We start from the raw sequence: 22121 nt of genomic DNA, 5'->3' as shown, positions 1-22121 counted from the left end.
TGAATGATGGGAAGGGACTGGGCACAGTCTGGTGCAGAGAGAACACAGTAGCCAATGGGTGAGTCAGGGAGGAAGCACCACAGAAGTAACTCAGGAGAATGTAGCTGAGAAGTGTGCTTGTGGGGACAAAAACAGGTTAATTCTTTCTCTTCCTAGGTAGCTCAGTGCCTCTCAATTTCTAGTTGGGGAGGGGGTGGGGATTAGAGATCAGTCCCAAAGTTCTAGAAGCTTGATTCTTGTGACTGAGGCCTAGACATCCCTCCAGCACCAGTGCTGTCTCCTGTGCCACATGGATCCCGGGCATTCTGGGCTGACTCAAAGGCTCTGTCTTCTGGGACACCAAGGGAACCACCTGTTCTCAATGCAATTATTTTTGTGATGTTTACAGTATCATCCCCCATCTACCACCAAGAAAACGAAGTCTCAGAGGAGAAGGAAAGGTGGGCCAAAGAAACACCCAGGAGGGGAGCAGAAGGTGGGGACGGAAGCAAGTCAGCAGATGAAAGGAAAGAAGAAAGAGCAGAGAAGGGAGACTGGAGCTAGAAACTGAACACAGAGGCAAAAAAGGAAAATGGAGGAGAGAAGGACTAAGCAGACAGAGGCAAGGACGATGAGAGAGAAGCAGACAGCGATAAAGAAAAGTGGGAAGTGCTATAGAGGAATGAAGAACAGTAGGCCTGGTGGAGCTAGATAATGAATGTGATGGAAGGAAGAGAAGTAACCTGTTGTAGAATGTGGATAACAAACATGGAGACAATGGAAAAGAAAAACGTAATGCTCAAGGAAGTCCAAAGAAAGACAGTGGCAAGAATGAAAAAAGAACAAAAATTATAAAAAAGGCAAATAAGACACTACATTCCCCTCCCCCCAAAAACAAATGAGAGTTAAAGAATTAAGACAAAATTCAAGCCTTTTACATGTATTTTAAAATCTTGTGTGAAGCTATTATAGAAGAATTGCCCATGTCAATATATGTCCAGAGTTAAATATTAGCCCAAAATTCTCAGCAAGACTGAATTGTGTCATAGAAGTTCCCAGATTTTCTTTCCTGCAGTGTCATTGGAGGCTGCATTTCTTAGTCAAGTCCAGGTTGAGGCCAAAGGGCATCCAGTGTTTGCTTAAAGGCCTATGAGGCCTGTGGGGTAACCTGCAAGAGGAGTCATTGAACCTTTTCTTTTTTTGCACTTTGGAATCAGATATAAAAGATGTATTGGTCTGCTTGGGCTGCCATAACAATCGCCACAGACCAGGCGGCTTAAGCAACAGATATTTTCACACATTTCTGGAAGCTGAAAGTCCAGGTGAAGGTGTTGACCTCATTTTAACTAAATTACCTCTGTAAATACCGTATCTCCAAATAGGAAACAGTTTGGGTATTGGGAATCAGGACTCTAGGTACTGGGAGTCAGGACTTTAACATATGAATGGCTGAGGAGAGACACAATTCAGCCCAGAACAGATTCCTAATGTCTGATCACTGCCTTCTGATTCTATCTCCTATAAACCTGTGTGTATGTCTGTCTCTGTCACACACACGCACATACACACACAAACACACACACAAATCTAGGTTTTCATACATGAAATCCTATGAGTTTCTGTTCCATGGAAACCCTAGGACCGTGTTACTTTAGAGCTGAAGTTCGTTGGCTCAATCCTTTCATTTCAAAGACAAGGATACAGAGATCCACAAAAGGGTAAAGACGTACTTGAGTTCTAAGCTGCCCTCCTTCTGGCCAGCAGAGAAGAGCACATAATCAACATGGACTAAGAAAGAATTCCAAAAGGAAAATACGGGGCAGAAATAGGCAGATGAAATCTTCCATTAATTCAATATTTTTCCACCAGAAGGAAGAACATGAATGAGAGCAAGGGGTTGGATTTCCCTGAGGGTAAAAAGAGCTAAGTAGAATCACAGAATTTAGGTCTTGTAAATCTTCTCCTTCAGCGTCTCTGATTTAATTAGTAGGGTTAGAGTCTTAATAGATATAAAGCAAAAAGTCTCCAGATCATCCAAATTGTGAATTATAAATGCTGAGAGAGGGTATAAGAGACAAGTGGTCAGTCAAGCAAATAATGAGACTTTGGGTAAGAAGATGACTAAACCAAGAAGTGAAGCATTTCATCCAAGTAACCTACTTTGAAGATGTCATGGTATAAAGGAAACTTTCTGCCTGGTCCTTCATGTCCCTGCTGTATTTCTACTTCAGGATCATTCTTCCTCTATGGTCCAGTGAAAACCCAGGATTATATAATAAATATAACATAACATAACATAACATAACATAACATAACATAACAAAACATATAAGGCCATGCCCAAGACTTAGCCCAGGAGGAAAACGTCCAGTCAGAAGCATGTCAAAGCCCCAAATGGGAGCCAAGCCACTTCTGCTGTGGTTACAAAAAGCTGGCTGATCTGAAATGACAATAGCTAGGCTGGTGCCTAAGCCCATCTAGCCAGCCACCTTATTCAGGAGATGCTGAGTTCTTCTGCTAAGACATCCATGCTTTGGAACCAGCCTCAGGCATAAGCCAATATTTACTGTGACTACCACCTGAGAGTAGCCTGCAAACACAGATGGCTCTTCAAGTTCCTCAGAAGAATTAATGATTTGTGTCCTATGGAAATGTTCCTTAGAGATTTTCTCTTCCCTATTTCACTGTTGACTGAGTAAATGTCAATTATGACTCAAGGCTTTGGATAAGCTATTAATTATCCTCTATGATAAACTTCATTCAAAAGAAGTAAGGCAAAGACTTAAAAAGAAAAAAAAAAGGAATAGAACTTTCTACTTAAAGAACGCTTAACTCTCACACTATGGCTTATAATACACTTCTTCTTAGAATGGGTTTTATCAACTCTAAAGCAGTCATCTTGAATTCCTAACATATGATTTCTGAATAATATGAACGAGGTAAACAGGAAGCATCTATTATAGTCTTTCCATCTCCTCCTTTCTAGTATCAATACTAAGCACCTAGTGATACATGGCATATAATGCTAGATGGATGGATGGATGAAATAGACGGACAAATAATTGTTATATGCAGCTTAATAGTGGAAGAGAAAGACCATAAAAATGAGTAGCATTGCTGAGATGAAATGACTCCTCTTGTCCTGGCATAGGATAGCAGGGCAAGGACACAGTAAAAAAAAGGAGAGCAAAGAGTTGCACTGACCCAAGTCTTGCCTGTTTAGAACTTCCCTCTATAGCTTAAATTGAAATCATTCATGGACCTACTGCTAAAGGTGGCAACTGTCTAAGTAGTACTTTATAGTGAATGTTATGTACCTATCTCTCTCCTTGCTGCTTTCTTGAAGTAGGCAGAGTATTGATCATCATTTAAAATTCTACTGTTTCTCTTAGGGCAAATTGACTGTGTGTAAAACAAATGGGAAGATATAAGAAATCATGATCCTGAAATAAATTTGTTGAAAAATATTTTTATTGAGCACCTACAATGTGCCATCCTCTGTACTAGGCATGAAGGAGAGTTATAAGGACTGAAGAGGCAATAAAACATAGTAGTTAAGAATACCTGGCTAAGAACACTGCCTGGGTTCAAATCCTGATTCTCACTTACTGGTGGTGTGGCTTTGGGCAAATCATGTCCAGTGAAAACCTGTGCCTTATTTTACTCATCTGTCAAATGATGGTTGAATCTGATTGAATCTGTCTCCTACAGTTGTGAGAATTTATTGAGTTTATGTATGTGAATGTGTGTGCACAAACTTTTATATTGCTTAAAATGGTACCTGGCACATAGTAATCACTATTAGAGTTTTAGTTAATATTATTTTACCTAGTTCTGAAAATTTGAGCCATCTGAAAAAGAAACAGATCTTTTCATGTGGAAGTGAGTCTTGTATCACCAAAACCTTCGAGGCCAACTTTGCCAGCACTTTCTGGTGAATTTTCAGCACTTCTGAATTGTAGGGTTTCAAGCAGATGATAGAAGGGAACTCAGTGATCTAAGAGCCCTTCCAACCCAGAGAACACCAGTGCTATGAATAATTCCAACTTAAATGGAAGCTCAGCTCTCCCATGTGAGGAACTGCTAACTTTTACTTCAAGGTCACAGAATGAACTTTCAAAAAACCACCATTTTTCTCAACCAGTTAAAATCAAATGTAATATGTGTTTTCATTTCATGGTGCCTGAGGAAAATTTAATTGTAGCATGAACTCCAGCTCTTACTAGTTTTAAGTAAAATTGCCAAAGTAAATAGAAATGTGGGATATTTCCGGGCTCACACAGCTTCCGGGACATTTCAGTTTCTAGGGCTGCCGATCCAGTGCCTTTCACAGGCATTTGATCTTCTTTCAAACATCTCTTGAAAACAAACAAAAGCTCATACAGCTTCGAATGTGCGTGCTGTTAGGATGTAAGGGTGGAAAAAGAAGCAAAAAAAAAAAAAAAAAAAAAGAGTCCTCAAAGAGACCCTTCTCCCTCCCGTCACCCCTTGACCACCTCCCTCCCACCAACCACCACCAAGAAATAATGTTTTCTTAAGTAATACATTTTGCAGTTTCTTAAGTATATTAACATCCATGGGGAAAGATGAAGTCTATTCTTTTTACTTGTCTATGTGAAAGGAATAGGGCTTTTGCACTATTTACTAGGTAACATGGAGTTGACTTTTAATCCAAGGGCAAAGTTGATAGTTTGAAGTTAAAGTGGAAGCCTTTGGTAGCAATAAGAAGATAAACTGTTTTAGGTGAAGCAGCAGCAGAATGCCCTTTTATGAGGTTAGGAATTTGGGGTAAATCATTTTCCAAAATTATAGGTAAATAGAGTTTCTTGGCTTTTCTTTCAGTGAAGAATTCCTCAGGTTGTATGCTCATCGAAATGAATGAAAGCCCAGCTACCAGATTTCTTTGAAAATCAGTGACAGTATTTACTGACCTAATAAGCAAGACAAATCCTTTTTAAAGGAGCGGGTGAGGTTAGCAAATGTTCCTCAATGGCTACCAAACTTCCAGGTCAAAATCAGCTTCTCCATCCTCAGGGTGTTAACTGAAATTTGAGCACCTTTCCCTGACATTGGGGTTCATCTTTAATGGGGCTCTGTTATGCCTTTAGTGCTACCTCACTTTTATCCACCAACCAAAAGAGCTTGCTTAGAAAGACAGACTTATATTTAAACTCAAAAAGAGAGAAACAGAAATTGAGAACAGCAGGGAAATTATGTGCGATGTGGGACAATGGGCCTGTGAGTCCATATCTGATACTTCTTGAGAGCAGCCAGGAAAGTTCTCACCATATACTAGAAGCTCAATTACAGATCTGATGGGCTACTGCTAGATAAGTAACAAAAGCTAGAAAACATTTTGGAAAATTCCTAGCTTTATTTTATTAACTAATGTGGTTACAGTTTTAAGACCTTTGGTCAGGAAACTAACTCTTTTGAAAAAGTGGAAGTTTGATAGAAGTTTGATAGAAATAAGAATGCTTATTGGTACAACCAACTAATTTTAATTTTAAATGCCCTTGCTGGTAATTTACAATCTGTAATTAACTACAGAAAATAGCTTTGAGAAGAAAGGGATTCTTTTCTTTACCTTCTCCACGTGCATGCATGCGTGCGTGCGTGCGTGTGTGTGTGTGTTTGTATAGTTTTGTGTTCTAGCATTGTTTCAATCACTAGGAATTTGGGGTGAATCACTTTCCAAAAGTATAGATAAATGCAGTTTCTTTGCTTTTCTTTCACTGAAGGCACATTCTTATGGAAAACTAATCATCGTTCAGGAGAAATCACATTATCCCTTTGTCTTCTCAAAGGCCCAGGTTTAGTACTAAGTTAAATATTATTCAGGAAATAAAGGAAACATTACTGAGGGGGCAGAAAGAAGTTGGTTTTCTTTCTGTTGTACCTAAGGGTCGAAGGATTTCAACTACTTCCAGTCTGATCTATAGAGAAAGAGAGTGACTCTATAAATCAGAAAACAGAAACTTTCATACAGAACCAATTTGCAACTATAGAAATTTTCAGGTCTAATTCTTGACTTAGCACAAAAGTCATTGCATCCAGCCTGTCTTCGTTCCAGCATTCTCTTCCCCTGTTTCTATTAGAGATTGGGGGTATTGGCAAAAACTATTAAGTGCCTTTTTCTACCATGTTCCCCTTCTGTAACCATAAACGTCTAACCTCCTCAATTCACTTGGGCATACACATTTGTTCCCATTGGATCAAATAAAGGAACATACATTTATTTGAGTAGGCATGTGTCACTGTCAGTCTGGAAAGAAGGTGGCAATCGTTTCTACCATCCTCCTTGGCTCCTCTAACTGGTAGGATCAGAATTCCTGTAAGAAGGTAGGATGTTAAGAGTAAGACCTATGAAAGTCTGCACATGATGGCAACTCCTCTGTCTGGTAAAATAATACCTAAGTTCCCAATGAGGGACCAAGAGATTTTACATCAAACCCAAACTGACCAAGTGGCCCAGGCTTCCAAGATGGGATTCATATGTCAAAAGTTTTAATATAATTCTGTGTAAAATATATAAATGCTTGCATGGGGCTTTCTGTCTGGCCAGCTCCAGGAGGTCAAGCAATCAAAGACCAACCATCTCTGCCATCTGTGAAAACATGATGTGCTCTTTTCTTAGCCATAGATCACAGTTATGGCAAAACAAAAATTTCGAATGATTAGGTTCAAGACCATGGCAGGTTGAGGGTTGGACAAGAATTTCCAATCAGTTGGACTGTTGTAGACTTGGAGGGTATGCAATATTCATGTCATGGTGTGAGTGTGGCATGCTTGAGTAGTTTCATGAGGCATTGCAGGACTAGAAAATAAGAAAAGTATAAAGGAATCAATAAATATATAGCATCATACTGTTACTTTGTCAGTATTGGTTGACTTAGGCCACTAGTGGATGCTCTGGCTTCTCCTTCTGTAAATAATGACATGCTTCCTTCTTCAAACGAATATTAGGATGGAGGTAAAAGTGATGATGGCACAATGAAGCAATTCTGATTTCTAAAAACTATACACTCATGAATTGTTCTTGTGCCATGTTTTTGTCCTGGAAAAGCTCCGTCTGGCACCATGTGTGTTTACTTTTATATGCTGAAAGGCTCCCATCAACCTCAAACAGATGCAAATCACTTTAACTTGTCATAGTGTTATTTTGTTCATCCTAAAAGTTCAGACAAGCCTTCCAAACTTCCAAAATTTCTCTCAACTCAGTGAGGAGGAAAATTTAGAACACAACATTTGAGTGTTCTGCCCAGATGTGTCACACACACAAAGAATGAGTGGAGGAGGACAACACCCTTTCCTACCGATTCTGTGAACTCTTCACTATGGTGTTGAAATGACACTGAAAGGTACAACCCTGGGCCTCAGAACATTGTAAGATAAATCACTGCATACACCACTGTAAGTACCCCTGCATAAGTTGTATGTCAGATGAAACAATGGCATTTTGGAGGCTTGAGAGAAAAAAATAATCAAATCCAGTTTTTAGGTAAAAATGTGCTGAATCTTTAGCACATATCAGTGAAATTGCTAGAATCTGGTGTTTCACTTTTTAAAATACCACAACATTTGAACCTTTCAGCAATTCCAAAATCAACTCCTTCTGGGAAAGATAGTGTGCTTAATCTTTTTTTTTTTTTAATTTAAAAATGTAACACAAACACAAACAGCTAGCTAAACAAGCTGCCCATAAAATCAACAGTCTAAGCAGACTGAACCCTGAAGTGTTTTACAACATCCTTCAAGACTATTAAAGGCAACGTAAATACCTCTTGCCAATGAGGGAAAATACCCTTCAGTGCCTTTTTTTTCCTTTTATTTCTTTCCCAGGCTTTTAAACAATTTTGGTAGTGATTTCTTACATCACAGACAGAAATATTTAAATGGAGTCAGGTGGTATCTTTTGAAGAGTAAGAAAGTTGCTAAATCAGGATAATCTGTGAATAATTATGGGACAAATATAAATTCCCTAAATCCCGGGGATTCCTAGGGATGCACCAGTCACTAAAAAAAAAGAGGTATACATCTGCTATCCCAGCACTCAAGGGAGCTCTGAGCACCCAATAAGTAGATTCCCTTTCTCCAGCCAGGGAAAGGACAGCACCCTGCCATGGGATGCTCTGACAACAATAACTATAAAAATGGGGGGTGGGCAGTGAGAACACCTGGTATTTATTAAGCACAAGCCCTGTGGTAAGGTTTATAGTGAATTACTTCAGTAAATCTTCACCATAAGCCTGTAGGGTAAATACTAAAATTATCCCCATTGTATAGATGTAAAAACCTGGGCTGAGTAAGGCTAAAAGTCTTGCCAAAGTCTTGCTCTAACAAGTGGCCAGACCAGAATCTATACTCAAAATGGACTCCATTGTGTTAACCATGTACCACCCTCTCTTTTCTGCATTTTTCCATTGATATTTCTTGTACCACAACCTACTAATTGTGAGTTGCAAGACAGGAGGGGCTCTGTGCTGTTTGTCCTTGTGAAGAGGACAGTAAAAGTAGGACGCCATGCAAGGGTTGCTATTGGCCTGAACTCTATTGTGCTACTTCTTCAGAAAAATTTAAACAATTTAGCAAGAATTTCCTGGTTTGCTATGTTTGCTCAAAGCACCATGTCTATGGGGAGGGGAGGGAGATGAAGGAGACACGCTACTTGTGCTCAAGGAGCTTACTTTTCAGTGGGGAAACAAACACGTACATTATTCTGCAGCACATCAATACTCCAACAAAGATAGAGGCAGAGTAAACTCTGATAGCAAAGAAGCCTGAGCAGACTGATGTTGCTAATAAATGAGATCACAGAATAGATCAAAATCAAGGGCCCTTGAAATAGTAGGCTTTCTCGCACACAACTATGCCAGGTAAATGTGTAAGGGTAAACACATGCACTCATAACAACATTATGAGGTGGGTGCCCTTACCCCACTCTTTCGTTTTACAGAAGAGGAAACTCAGAAGGAGAGAGCAATATAGTGATTGTCAAAGGTCCCTTAATTCCTACATGGGGAGATGGGATCTATACCAGGTATGTAAGCCTAGGTCTTTGGGGAAACCAAGATGAGACTAGGCTAAAAGAGTAGGATTTCATTAGGAAAAATACCAATGTGAAAGGAAATAGGGGAGGAACGAGGAAGCCTGGGGAAGCCCTCAGAACACAATGCAAGTCTGACCCCAAGTGAAGGAGAAGGGGAGGGAGAGAGAACATTGGGTGAAAGTGTCCTATACTGCCATACAGGCTAAGGAAAAGTTCAGAAAAGTCACTAGGGAGTCCTTGAACCGAAAGTTTGCCAACAAAGGAATCTCATGTTTCTCAGGAATGGGTGACCTTCTATCCCCACCAAACTCAGTCTTGGCATTGGGTGAGGTGCCAGCTCTGGGCCATTCCCCATGGCTAGAGGAAAGGGTAATATTGGAAAAATGGCCATTACCATCATAACCACAGAAAAAGTAGGATGAGGTAACTTCCAAAAAAAATAAGAGTCTGAACAGACTGACATTGTGTCCAGTCTATATACCTTTCACTTTGCTAGAGAGGCAACCATCCTACCAGCCTCTCAGAATGTGCACCTTTGTCCTTTGGTTTTAAAAGTCACACCCCAAAGCGCTGAGTAGATTGCATGACACTTACTCTCTTGGCTCCCAGAGATGAAAGGCTGACCCAACTCTCATGGAATTTGAACTTGTGATTCCCTGAAGTAAAGAGATATCAAAGTTGATACTGAAATATTTAAACCACTCTCCACAATTTCATGTGTCTCCAGGCCAAACCAGCAAAATAGCTATAACATGTTTTTTTCAACAGGTAAAGAGCTGATATGTGGGTGATCTTTCCAATTATATGATCTTTTTTCCTCATTTTGCCCTTCTTAACAGAAGGTCAATGCTGAATTATGACTTTATGCTATACAATAGCTGCTGATATTCCATGCTGGACAATAACTTCCCAGCATTTTTTTACAGGGCGCCAGGCTTTTCTTAGACTTTATGTCATACAATACTTACTTGTTAGGAGTAGTTGAGATGGAAACAGTCTATTGAAAACATCACTACTTCCTTTCTGAAATTTAAAGAGACTATTATCATCCTTCTTTTAGATACTGTTTCTCAGGCAAAATCTCATAAAGATAGGCAGCAAAAAAAAGGGCTTATAATATCCACAGGGTTCACTCTTACTAATTGAATATTATGCTACTAGATTTCTATCAATAATAATAGACATGGGGCCCAACTCACACTTGTGGTCAGGGAGGGCACCCTACCCCTGAGTTTAGAGTCTTGCCTTACCCTTTAAACAAGAATCTACCACCATCTGGGATCATGGGCAGCTCATAACATTGTCAGTTATTGTCATTGGAAAGAGATTTGGATTTTGAAACACCCAATATTGTTTTATCTTTTGGGGAAGCAATATGGTAGAGTGGCTAACTGATGAGATCCAGAATCAGAGGGAACTGGTACAAATCCCAACCATGGTCACATCTTCCTTATAAAAAATTAGGCAAGTTTTCTAAGATTCAGATTCCTTCAAGGTAAAATGGGCAAGACATAGTGTCCATCCCCAAGAGAACTAGAAGAATTAAGAAAAATATATGCAATTAACATACATAATATAGTGCCCAGCCCCTAAGTGATAAAATTATCTTATTTAAATAATAAATTGTTTTCTTATTAGTCCTAGGTCTATCAGTTTGTTCTTATGTGACCTCAAGCAAGTCACCAAATGTTAGCAAGCCTCAGATTATAAGTGGACTGAAGCAAATAATATCACCTTACTAGAGATCACTGTGTAAAGTATAATGTGTCTGCGAATGTTAATCAAGGTTACTGTTACTGCCATTGTTATTAGCTCTCAGTGATCTTTTTAATCAAAAAGTTTGTGGATTGTTTTCCTTTATAAAGTTAGGAGCTAGGATAAGAGCCAAGAGACAATGGGAGAATGTGAATGTCATGCAACATTTCAGGGCATTTTTCTGCTTCCTAAATATCTGTGTTTGGTACATAATGTGTTAGAATGTATATCGCATATTAGGACCTTGAAACATATTCCCTGATGACTTGGTTTCCTTCAGAGTGATAAATTTCCTCAACCAACCTGAGTGAGCTAGAGGACCAACTTTTTTTTTTTTTTAAATAATCTTACCTTCCCTGGTGTCAATAGGAAACAGTATTTACTCACTACTGTTTTCCTTTCAAAAATCTGTCTAGTTGCATACTAGAAACAGTTTCAGCTGGTTTGTTTGTCTTGGCCAAGCTGTTGAAGTGAAAAGTTTTTGCTTGGCTGAATGTGGGACAGTTTCATAACCCTCAAGAAGTGCATTGAAAGTGGGTGCCAGCTCCGGCTGCTTCTAACATGCCTCCACTTGCTGCCCATTGTCAAGGGTGGCCAGCATAATTAAATTAAGACAATGAGCAAAGCAACAGATGCGACTGAGACCAAATCCCTGAGTGCTTTTGTTTTGTCACCATCATTGTCTGCAACAAAGAAGTCACATGTGAGAACCTGGGAAGAGAGCCAAATGCAAACCAGACAACATCCCAGCTGGTTTTGAATGGCCTCCACCTTACGCATTTGTGCATGGGAACCATGCTACTTGGAGCAATGTCTGCTCTACTCAAGTGAGTTTCTGCTCATGGTTTTGCTGCAATACCGAAACAGACCCAGAAGAAATGGGCCAGAGTATCCCTGTGCTCAGACTGACACTTTACACCTCCACTTTGAGAGAAAAGAGAAAGAATCTCTCTGTTGGGGAAAAGGATAAGATCTATATGATTGACCAATCTAAACTCAATCCTTTTTACTGTGGCCTTCATGAATCTGAAGAGGGAAATATAGAAGATACCTGAATTTTTTTATTCTGTAAATCTGGGATTAATTTGGTTTGAGAGAAAGATTGGAGATTAAGCACCTCCTTTGGCTTTCTTTTAATTTGTTACTATTTCATTCTTGAGCATTTTCCTATGTGGGCATTATCCAGATTCTTAAAAACCTTCTTTTCCAAGCTGGTATGCCTGTTAAACAGAAAAAAAACGCAAACTCAAATTAGTATATTTCTAGACCTGTTATTTGGCTAGCAGTTTGGTAGAGAAGTGGTATCCTTAATAATCGCCATTTTGGGAGCCACCTACCATCAGCAGGGTCCACTGAGTATTGAACAGAAATGTTTCAAGGAGTTTGGGACAGTAGTGATCCTACTCTGTAGCCCCATTTGTCTTTCTTCCATTTGTCGGGAGAATTCCTAAGCAAGCAGAATAACATGTAAGATTAGAAATACAAACTTACTGGTAGCTTAACAGTAGATGTTTTGTACAGCAACATATGAACATTAAATGGACTTGGTAAAGTTGTATGATATTTGGGGGAAAGTGCCAGGATTTTAAACAGATGGCATTTCAAGCTATCCTGTACAAATGCCAAACTTCCTCCCACAAGCTTTTTTCGATGGCCACTGAGCTAGTTATTTTAATAAACATATTTATACAATGACGCTATCTTCCTTCTATTCAGTCAGTACAGGATATTGACCACCAACTAAAAAGTGCTAACTAGTTTTTTTGAAGGACTTGGTGATAACTCTAATGTTCCAGGTAGAGCTGGAAAATATGTGTAAGAAAAATTACCAATCTCTATGGGCCTTAGCCAATAGATATTATTTCCAGAGACTGTAGTTAATTTTGTTCCAGCTTCTCACACTCTGCAGGTCTCAGGTCTGAACAATCTCCAAGGTCCTTACAATGACCTCTAAGTTCCTAAGAATGATTGGATTGAGAGGTCATTACCTTAGCCAGGAGGAAGAATTTGGAGATTCCAGACATCATAATAAGCACTCTTGTTTTGGGTCATGATGAAAGCATGTTCTGGGGAAAAGGGATACTGCGGATTCTTGACCTCACTTTGTACCAATAACTATTCATTATGTTCTCCTCTAAGGTCCTCCTGGCTAGAGGTGAAACCAAGAGGAGAAGCACCTTATGTTTATGCATGCAAATGCCATTTCTTCCTGGATTTAATTCACATCTGATTTGTCTAAATAAACTTTGCTATTTAAATATATTCATGGATAAAATAATAATCATAGGAAAAGCATAATGACTTCGTTCTTCACATTATTACAGGGTCCATTATGGTCATCCATTTAATTAATTCTCTAGCTATTTATTGAGCAACTGCAATATTCCAAGCATGTTTTGGACATACAGATATAACAGTGAACAGACAAACACGTCTCTCTAGGGCTTCTATTTTAAGCAAAACTCAATATTCCTTGGATAACAGCATTGTTTGCTAATAAGTGAATGGTAGCACCAAAGCAAGGAACCAGGGTTTTTAGTCCAGGAAGGTGACTTTCCAGTGAAGATGAAAAAATAATAATAATGAGTAAATAATAATAATAATAATAATAATAATAATAATAATAGCTGATACTTACATGGTGCTTACCATGTGCCAGAACTATTATAAGTCTACTTATATACTAATACTAATTCTTTAATTCTTTTTTTAATATGAAATTTCTTGTCAAATTGGTTTCCATACAATACCCAGTGCTCATCCCAACAGGTGCCCTCCTCAATGCCCATCACCCACCCTCCCCTCCCTCCCACCCCCCTAATTCTTTAATTCTTAATCCTACAGGTAGGAACTATTATTATGCCAGTTTATAGATGAAATTGAGACACAAAAGACTGCCATTTGCACAAGTTCACACATAACTAAACATAGAAGAGCCAAGATTTGAACCCAGCTCAGTATGTCTGTGATTTGATAGATTCTAAATCAATTATAAAACCTCCCAATCTTCTACTTCTAAAACTTTCCCTCTGTCCAAAGAAGAAAAAAATAAAAATGAAAAAGAAATGTCTCCTTTTTACAATAATTAAAATATAACAAAATGCAATAAAACAATGGAGGATGACCCCAGAATGTGTTCCTTTTTAAATTTTTTTTTTTAATTTTTCTTTCACCGGGGAAAGATGCCACAGGCCAGAATTCTCAATTTTTCAGAATCTCCTACCTGTCAACGAATCTGTGATGGCAGCAGTTGAATAGAAACATATTTCTGTGTGTTCATAAAGCAATTTGTGGTCCTCATGACACCAAGGGCACATAAAAGTAGCCTGAGTGAGGTTCGACTAAATTAAAAACTAAAGGCTTATCCACTTCTTTCTTAGGAAAAAGAAAAAAAAAACAGACCCAAGCTCTCTATGAGATTGACTGATGAGGCATAAAATAGGAAAGGTTGAGACCCCATGTTACAAATAGATGGGTAGGGTACGTAAAACTTCAAGTTAATGTCACTTTTTCTCCTTTATTTTTAGGAAGTACATTTGAAGAACGCAAGTAGAGGGAGTGCGGGAAACAAGAACTACAGAATGTAGGAAGACCGTCCTGAATTGTGAAGAATGACATGCCACCGGCAGGATCCTTTGCTCTGTATGAGTTAGCTGATAAACACCAGAAGACCTACCAAAAAATAAGTTTGATGACATTTCAAAAGATGGGCATTTCCCCCCAATGAAATACGCAAGTAAACATTCCAACATTGTCTTTAAGAGTGATTGTTAAAAGCTTTGCACCTTGCAAAAATGGTCCTGGAGTTGGTAGATTGCTGTTGATCCTTTAACAATAATGTTCTATAGAGAAAAAAAGAAATATATATATATATATATATATATATATACATATATATATATATATATATATTTCTTAGTCCCTGCCTCTCAAGAGCCACAAATGCATGGGCGTTGTATAGATCCAGTTGCACTAAATTTGTCTCTGAGTCTTGGCTGCTGGAGCCATTCATTCAGCAGCCTTGTCTAAGTGGTTTATTAATTTTTTTTTATTTGCACTTCTTTCTACGCAACACAGGCCATTTGTTTTACAGTGTCTGATAATCTTGTTTGTCTATCTTCACCCCCTCTCCCACCTCATCATCTTTATATTTGCCAAATTTGGCCTCCTCAAGAGCAGTAACAAGCAGTCAAGTAGCACACCCAAAAGATTTTAACCCAAAAGATTCCATCTGTGGCATTTGTACCAAATATAAGTTGGATGCATTTATTTTAGACACAAAGCTTTATTTTTCCACATCTTGCTAAAAAAATGCAAGTAGTTGCAGTTTTGAGGCCAATCATTTTTAGGCATATGTTTTAAGCATAGAAAGTCTCAAACTCTCAACACTTCTTTCAAATGATGAGTTAGTGTGCAACCTGATTAGTAATTTCTCTCTTTTTATTTTTTCCATATAGAGCACTATGTAAATTTAGCATATCAAGAATACAAGATATATCACAAACAGTATGTAAAACTCTGTTTTTTAGTACAATGGTGCTATTTTGTAGTTTGTTATATGAAAGAGTCTGGCCAAAACGGTAAAAGGTGAAAGCAAAACAAAAGAAGCCTGGAGCCAAAAATGACACAAAGGGGAAGGGTACTAAAAATCCATCCATTTGGGAAAGAAGGCAAAATTCCTGCAATTATGCCTTCCAAGAGAAACTTAAGACACAAAGTCCGCTGATGCAAATTTGATTGGTGAGTCTAGAGAGGAGTGGAAAACGCAGAACGCTAGGAATTTAACGTCCTGGTTTCTATTTCTCACTGAAGAAACAAACATCTGCCGACTCTGTCTTGGACTCACCGCTGTGTGACTTTGGGCAAGTCACTTCACCTCTCTGTGCCTCAGTTTCCTCATCTACAAAATGGGGGCAATATGCCATCTACCTACCTCACAGGGGTGGTATGAGGATTAAAAAGATAAAGCTCCAGATTTTCTCCTGGGTTGCTATGAGGGCACACGGTCAGAGCCCTTGAGTTGCTGGGATGCCAGGAATTCTACAAACAGCCCATCTGCAATATAGCTAGAAAATTGATTAGCCAAATGCTCCTGACATGCTCATTCTTGTCAATGAAGCTATCCAATGAACTATCCAGCTATCTAGTTGTTAAAAGCTAACAGCTCCATCTCCTTTAAAACACTTTTCAAAATAACTTAGAAATGTCTGATTTACATTTGATCTGAATTCTGCGTTTGGATTTATGAATACAAAGTGAAAAGAGAGAAAGGAAAAGGAAAAAAAAAAAAAAAGATTTCCACCAGTGAAACAGCAACTACTCCATCTGACTCTTCCGGGCAGTTACTAGTAATGTGGTAATACTTTTTGCGATATTATAAATGATACTTTATTCATTTTGAACAATATAGTTATTCTTTCTCTTTGGGCAATCTAAAAAAATGGTTTCAAATATTTAAGATTTCAAATATTTAAATAATATCTAATTTTTAAAAATCACAAAATTACTTTAATAAATTTGTGCTTCTCCTTAGCTGTATTTACTTATACATATATATTTTTTTAATTTATGTTAAAATATACTTGACTAGAGTTGCTAGTTGAGAGGCAAAATTTTCCTTCAAAACTAGAAATTTTCCTTCATGTCTGCTTACAGAAGTGACCCCTGACCCGCTGTGGGTGCATCTTATCCATTCAACTGAAAATTGATATCAAGAAAATCCAACAGAGAGGACAGGCCCATGGTGGCCTAGAAAATGTTTCCCATCTACTTATCAAGATTTTCTTATTAGAACAATGAATCATCCATCATTTAGATCTTTTTATCTGCCTTCAAACTTTTTGGTGAAAAGCAACCAGGCTTGATTACTTCATGCAAATTGTATCCCTTTTATTCTTAGAAAGTGTACATAGAAAACAAAAATAACATCTTTAGTTTTCATCCCACTGGTTCACCTCAGGGTTGAGAGACCAGAAAAAGTCTGACTTCCTGCATCTTCAAACATACCCAAAAGAAGGCCTATAGAGCAGGTACCCCTGCTCAGCCAAAAAGTGTTTAAACCCTCAGACCCTCAGCATTATTTGAATTGAGCACCTCTGTCATGCTGAGCAATGTTCTGATCACTACAGACAAATGTAAAAGAAACTGTAACTCATTTTTGCCCTTCATCTATTTTCCAGACAGATGTGTTCTATGGAATTAGGTGCTTGACCCCTCTTCCCAAAATGGCACTTCTGGTTTTTATTTAATGTTCTTTATGTATACCTTCTAAAATTACTGTTTCCCAGCAAAACTTTACCTGTAATCCTCTGCAGACCTATGACTTTCCAGACACAGTTGAATATGGTAATTCTAACAGTGTCTATGACTTATTTGATTCACTTAATAATTCTATTCACAGCCAAAAATACCCCAGTGAGGAAAGCTTAAATGTGCAAAGTCATATTATCTTTCTTAATTTTTCCAACATATAATCCTCTCCTTTATATCATAAATCAACGAATTAAAAATTAACTAATTATACTAACTCAACTATCTTATTTTAAAATGAAATAAAACTAGAAGACAAATCAATGTAAAACTTCAAAAGTCAGTTGATGCCATACTCCACAGCAGAATGACACAGGATTGATAGAAAGGAGCACCTGAAATTTCACAAGTCAAAACTTTTATAAGCTTTGCTTTTGATTTCTCAAATGAGGCAATTTCAAAATGTTTATGAAAAAGCTGTCAATATTGGTAATAACAGACTTAGTTCTAGTTTAACTGACAATACTGAATTACCTACATCAAATCTCTGTTCCCAATTCCCCAAATAATAGAACAGTATCTTTTGAAGACTTTAAGATGAGGAGGCTCCACTGAAAAAGTTAATGTATCTTTACATCAGAATCTACTCTTCTAGAGATAAGAGAAAAATTTGCAATACCCACTCCTCCATACACACATGCATGTGCATGTATGTATACACACACACACACACACACACACACACACACACACACGCTCATCCTAAGAGTCCAATGGAATACTCAGAAGAAATCACTTCCTTGGAAAATCTTATTGAAAAAAAAAAAAAAAGCCTGGCCTCCCTTGAGAATCCATCCCCTCCTTGGAATGTCAATGTTTATGTAGATGAAACCATCTCATGCACTGTGGCTCCAGGGTTTCTGTTACTAGTTTATGCACTTGGGAGACTGCTTGAATGGAAGATGTAGCACATTTTGCTTTCCCATTTATTGTTTGGCCAGCTATGCCAATGTGGTGCTATTGTTTCTTTAAGAAAGTACTTGACTAAAAAAAAAAAAAAAAAGAGAAAAAAAAGAAAAAAAAGAAAGCATAGACATATTTTTTTAAAGTATGAAAACAACAATTCTATAGATAGATGGCTTAATAAAATAGCATTAGATCTAGTCACCACCACCTTTCAACTTTTTATCACTCACAAGTAGCGTACTGTTCACCAAATTGTGAGTTTGGGGGTGTGGAGGCAGAAGATGGCATTTTTCTTAAGTTAGAAGCCTCCATTATTCTGCTGGCTCTCAAACTCAGAAAAATTAGCAATATATTATCCAATCTAAATACCTTAATCAAGAGCATAGAGTATAAATGGAGGGCGGGGAGGACCTTACAGGCAACTGGCAGAACAAAAGATGATAAAGTTACTTATTGATTTTTGTGCTCTCTGCTCTAAAAACGGATATTCAGCAAGTGGAGAAAATAAAAACAAAGAGAAAAAAATGCATAGATTAAATCTGCTAAAAATAGCTTCTGCCATATCCCCCTTAAGTCATTCTTTGGCATTTACTGGTTTATAGAAGATATTCTCCCTTCATCTAAACATCTCAAAGAGCAGTAGCTCTCATAAAAAGCAATCACTGATCTCATTGGGAAGTGTTGGAAAGTATTTCCTTATGAGATGGGGGTTATCTACTGATAAGGAAAGAGAAGAATTTATGAGAAATCGTTGAAAGAGATGGCTAACAATCTGTGAAGATTTTTTTGTTTTGGGGTTTTTTGTTTTGTTTTGTTTTTTACTTTATACAGTCTTTATGAATATCTTAATGTTCAAAAATGACTTGGTTCTTCTTTTCTTTTTTTATATTGGAATGAGGGATGATAAGTTAAACCCACATAGACTCTTTAAAACTATAGGCTAGATAGAAGTGTATGTTTGACTTGTTGAAACTATAATCAGACTATTTAAAATGTTTTTGCTATTTTTAATCTTAAAAGAGTATACTAATTTATTAGAGACAGATCCTGTTTGGCTCTTTTCATAAGAAAGAACATTCCCACTCAAATCACCTGTGCTTTCCCAACAATATTTTCAAAAGATAAATCTGATTTTTTAATACAAGAATTCTTTATGCCCCTTGCCTGCAATGATCATGAAGTTCAGAATATGAGGGGGCAAAAACAAGAAGAAAATTTAGTTGATTCTTTGTTTTTGGTTTGTTTGTTTTCAATGCTAGTGTTTAATCTTATAGTACATATTTGCTTATTGCTATTTTAATATTCTAAAAGACTTTCCTATTAGGTATTAGAAACTGATACATAGGTATTTTTTGTGTGTGTGATTTCTATTTAAAAAAAAAGGATATGAGAAGACTGTCTGAAGCTTTAAGTGCATATGGTACAGGATAAAGATACCAACTGAAATAACCAAGTCCTATCTGGAACAATACTTTTTTGGGGAAACCTCTCATAGATAAGACAGAGGCCCAGGGAGTTTTTGAAACTGTTTCTATTCCTCCCAGTCATTCATTTAGTATCTCCCTCAAAATTTTATAAAGGGGTGACCAGGCTGAAACCCTGGAATTAAAGGGACCTCTTTAAAAATCAATACTCCTCATGTTCCCTCTTAATTTATGGTTACACATTGATCTTAAACATGGTCCTTCTTTCTCCCCATTCTTCAGCTGTCATTGATAAGGTCTTTGAAGGGAAAAAAAATTTTTTTTCATTTGAAAATGGAGAACACAAAAGTCCAAATGTTACTGCCCAATTGAAATGTGATTTAAGATGGAGATAGTTTCTCCTACTTAGTCCTTGCTGAATCACCTGTCACCTTCAAAATGACCTTTCACAAGACTTAGAATCTGCCCTTTTTTTTAATTGCCCAGGCCTACTGTAGCCTAAAAGTAAACATTATATTAATTTTCTTTTACCCAAACTACACTGATGTAAAAGTAGGAAAAATAAAAACAAAACTCAAAATCCCTTCCAAGCCACCCACTGGCCCCCTTTACCTACCCAGTGCAAAGTCACTTCTGTGAATCTCTTAATCTGATTTTGTTTGGATATTTATCTTGTACCTGCTGCTAAACACACTGCAGGAGGGAGTCTGCAACCTCAAACTGTCTACTCACATCTCTTATCTGTGTCTGTGTATCATTAAAATGTCTATTCAAAATATTAAAAACTTTCAAACACCATGCAGCTTGTATTCAGTTTACATAAAGGCCCCAAGTACCATGTCAGATCTCTTGTTACTAAGAGAGTTAATGAACTATGAGAACTGGGATTATATCATGTGTTTTGATTCATATGTTTGTTTGTTTTTTCACACCTACAAACCAGGTGTGATAAAGACACTTACAGACACTGAATTTTTCCCTGCTACTTTGGAACAAGAAAATAATGATTGGTCATTCATTATATCTGTCTTAGTTCAAAGGCATTTTTTATTAAATTAATTCTGATTGCATTTGAAATCATTATTCACTTATGGCAGAGGATATCAATCCTAATGACTTCTAAAACTGTAACTAACTGAATCGTTATCTTACATTTACTGTTAAGTAACCATATTTGGAAAAATGTATGGCTAGAGCGTCATAATAAAATGATATATCTTTCTTTAGTAATTACATTAAAATGAATCATGTTTGATTAATTAGTTCTTTTGGACAATGTTGGTGTAATGTGTCATTCCTTAAGAATTCTATTGTTATGTAGCATTTTTATTAATTAAATCACTGCAACAAATAAACAAAAAAATTTACCCAGAAAAATAAAACTAATCATATACCAGGATGGAGATATCTTATAGAATTTACAGATTATATTTAACAATAAATGTTTCAAAGAACTTGTACAAACTATGTAAAAGATGTATGAATTGTACAATATATGCATTAACAATAAAGCAGGTTTAAGTAACTGACCCCACTCACTGTAACCCAACAGTGAGTTATAATCCGTGACACAAATGGTCTGGGAAAAGATTTTCTATCATGTAGGACACACCTACAAGTAGCATTCAATACACTCCCAATATTGTGTGGTTCCATGAGAATGTGGTCTCTCAGCATTGGGTTTTTATTTCAATAAATTTTTCTAACTCTTTACTGAATATCAAACTCATAGCAGTATTTGTGGAAGCACAAAGTGGAAAGATCAGTAATTTCCCTCTTGTTATATGAAAGCATTTCATTCTATTTGCCTTTTCTTAAACCTCCCATGAACTATTTGGAAAGTTACCTAAATGTCTAAAAGGCTCAGGAGTCTCGTACTTATTTTAAGAAACTCCTAGCAATACCAGTTTATTATTTTCCCACGTGCAGCTCACCGTTACTCTGTGACTCCCTCAGAGTTTCTGCGGCTCTCCTTTGACACTGACATTTTCCAGGCCTCCTTGTCCTATTTGTGCTCAGCATCTTGCTTCCAGTGGCCATGAGCTTCTAACCGCATTGTTTCTCTCCACCTTCCCCCCTAGACAATACTTTTCTCCCTTCCTTCACACTAGGCTAATGTGGGTACCGCCTTTCACTGAAGGCTCTGGGGATGATGAAGTGGGAGGCAATTAAGCATGGGGCAGAAATCTGCTGCCAATGTCAAACATCACTGTCACTAAAATCCATTAAGGAATCTCCGGCAGCTCAAGTGTCTCTTGTCATTTTAGTAAGACCCCTTCCTCTCCTCAGCAAACTCTGCCTGGAATTACTTCCTATCCAATCCTTCAAACTCTCCCTTAGAAAGAACTTTCAAGGACATTCTATTTCATTCTCATGCAGAGCAATCTTCCCCGTCACAGCTTCACCCCTGGTGGGAGTGGGAGGAGGGCCTGCTCACTTTTTATTACTGAATATGCCCCAAAGGTGATTTTTCCTAAACAAAAGAGCAATTCTGTCCCTAAGAGGAATTTTGTCTTCCTTCAAGGTCGTCTGAGCAAAATTGCAGCTGCTTTTTTAAAATGACATTTTTGCTTTCCCGTAAGATCTGTAAGAGTGGTAATATTGTTGATTAATAATATTAATATTTGCTGAGCACTTACTATGGGTCAGTCACTATGCCAAGTGGTTTACCTCTATTATCTCATTAGTCCTTATAAAAA

At 37.5% G+C, this 22121-nt stretch overlaps 1 protein-coding gene across 4 annotated transcripts in view; it reads left to right on the top strand.

The window, feature by feature from the left end:
• IGF1 (insulin like growth factor 1) overlaps positions 1-21140 on the top strand; it is a 77582-nt gene extending 56442 nt beyond the window's left edge. For 2 of the 4 annotated variants that reach the window (XM_003989177.6, XM_003989178.6), the window contains exon 4: positions 14311-21140. In XM_003989177.6, the coding sequence (XP_003989226.1) occupies positions 14311-14370 (60 nt within the window). In that variant the 3' untranslated portion in view covers positions 14371-21140. Of the gene's footprint in view, positions 1-388; positions 3447-14310 lie in introns of those variants that run through there. The other 2 variants (XM_006933975.5, XM_023257374.2) reach the window with 2 other exon arrangements.
• Positions 21141-22121: the final 981 nt, after the last annotated feature.

The sequence above is a fragment of the Felis catus genome, chromosome B4 (assembly GCF_018350175.1).
Source record: "Felis catus isolate Fca126 chromosome B4, F.catus_Fca126_mat1.0, whole genome shotgun sequence".
Classification (NCBI taxonomy): Eukaryota; Metazoa; Chordata; class Mammalia; order Carnivora; family Felidae; genus Felis; species Felis catus.
Note: the sequence above shows the minus strand (reverse complement) of the source record. Positions and strands in the feature narration are given on the sequence as shown.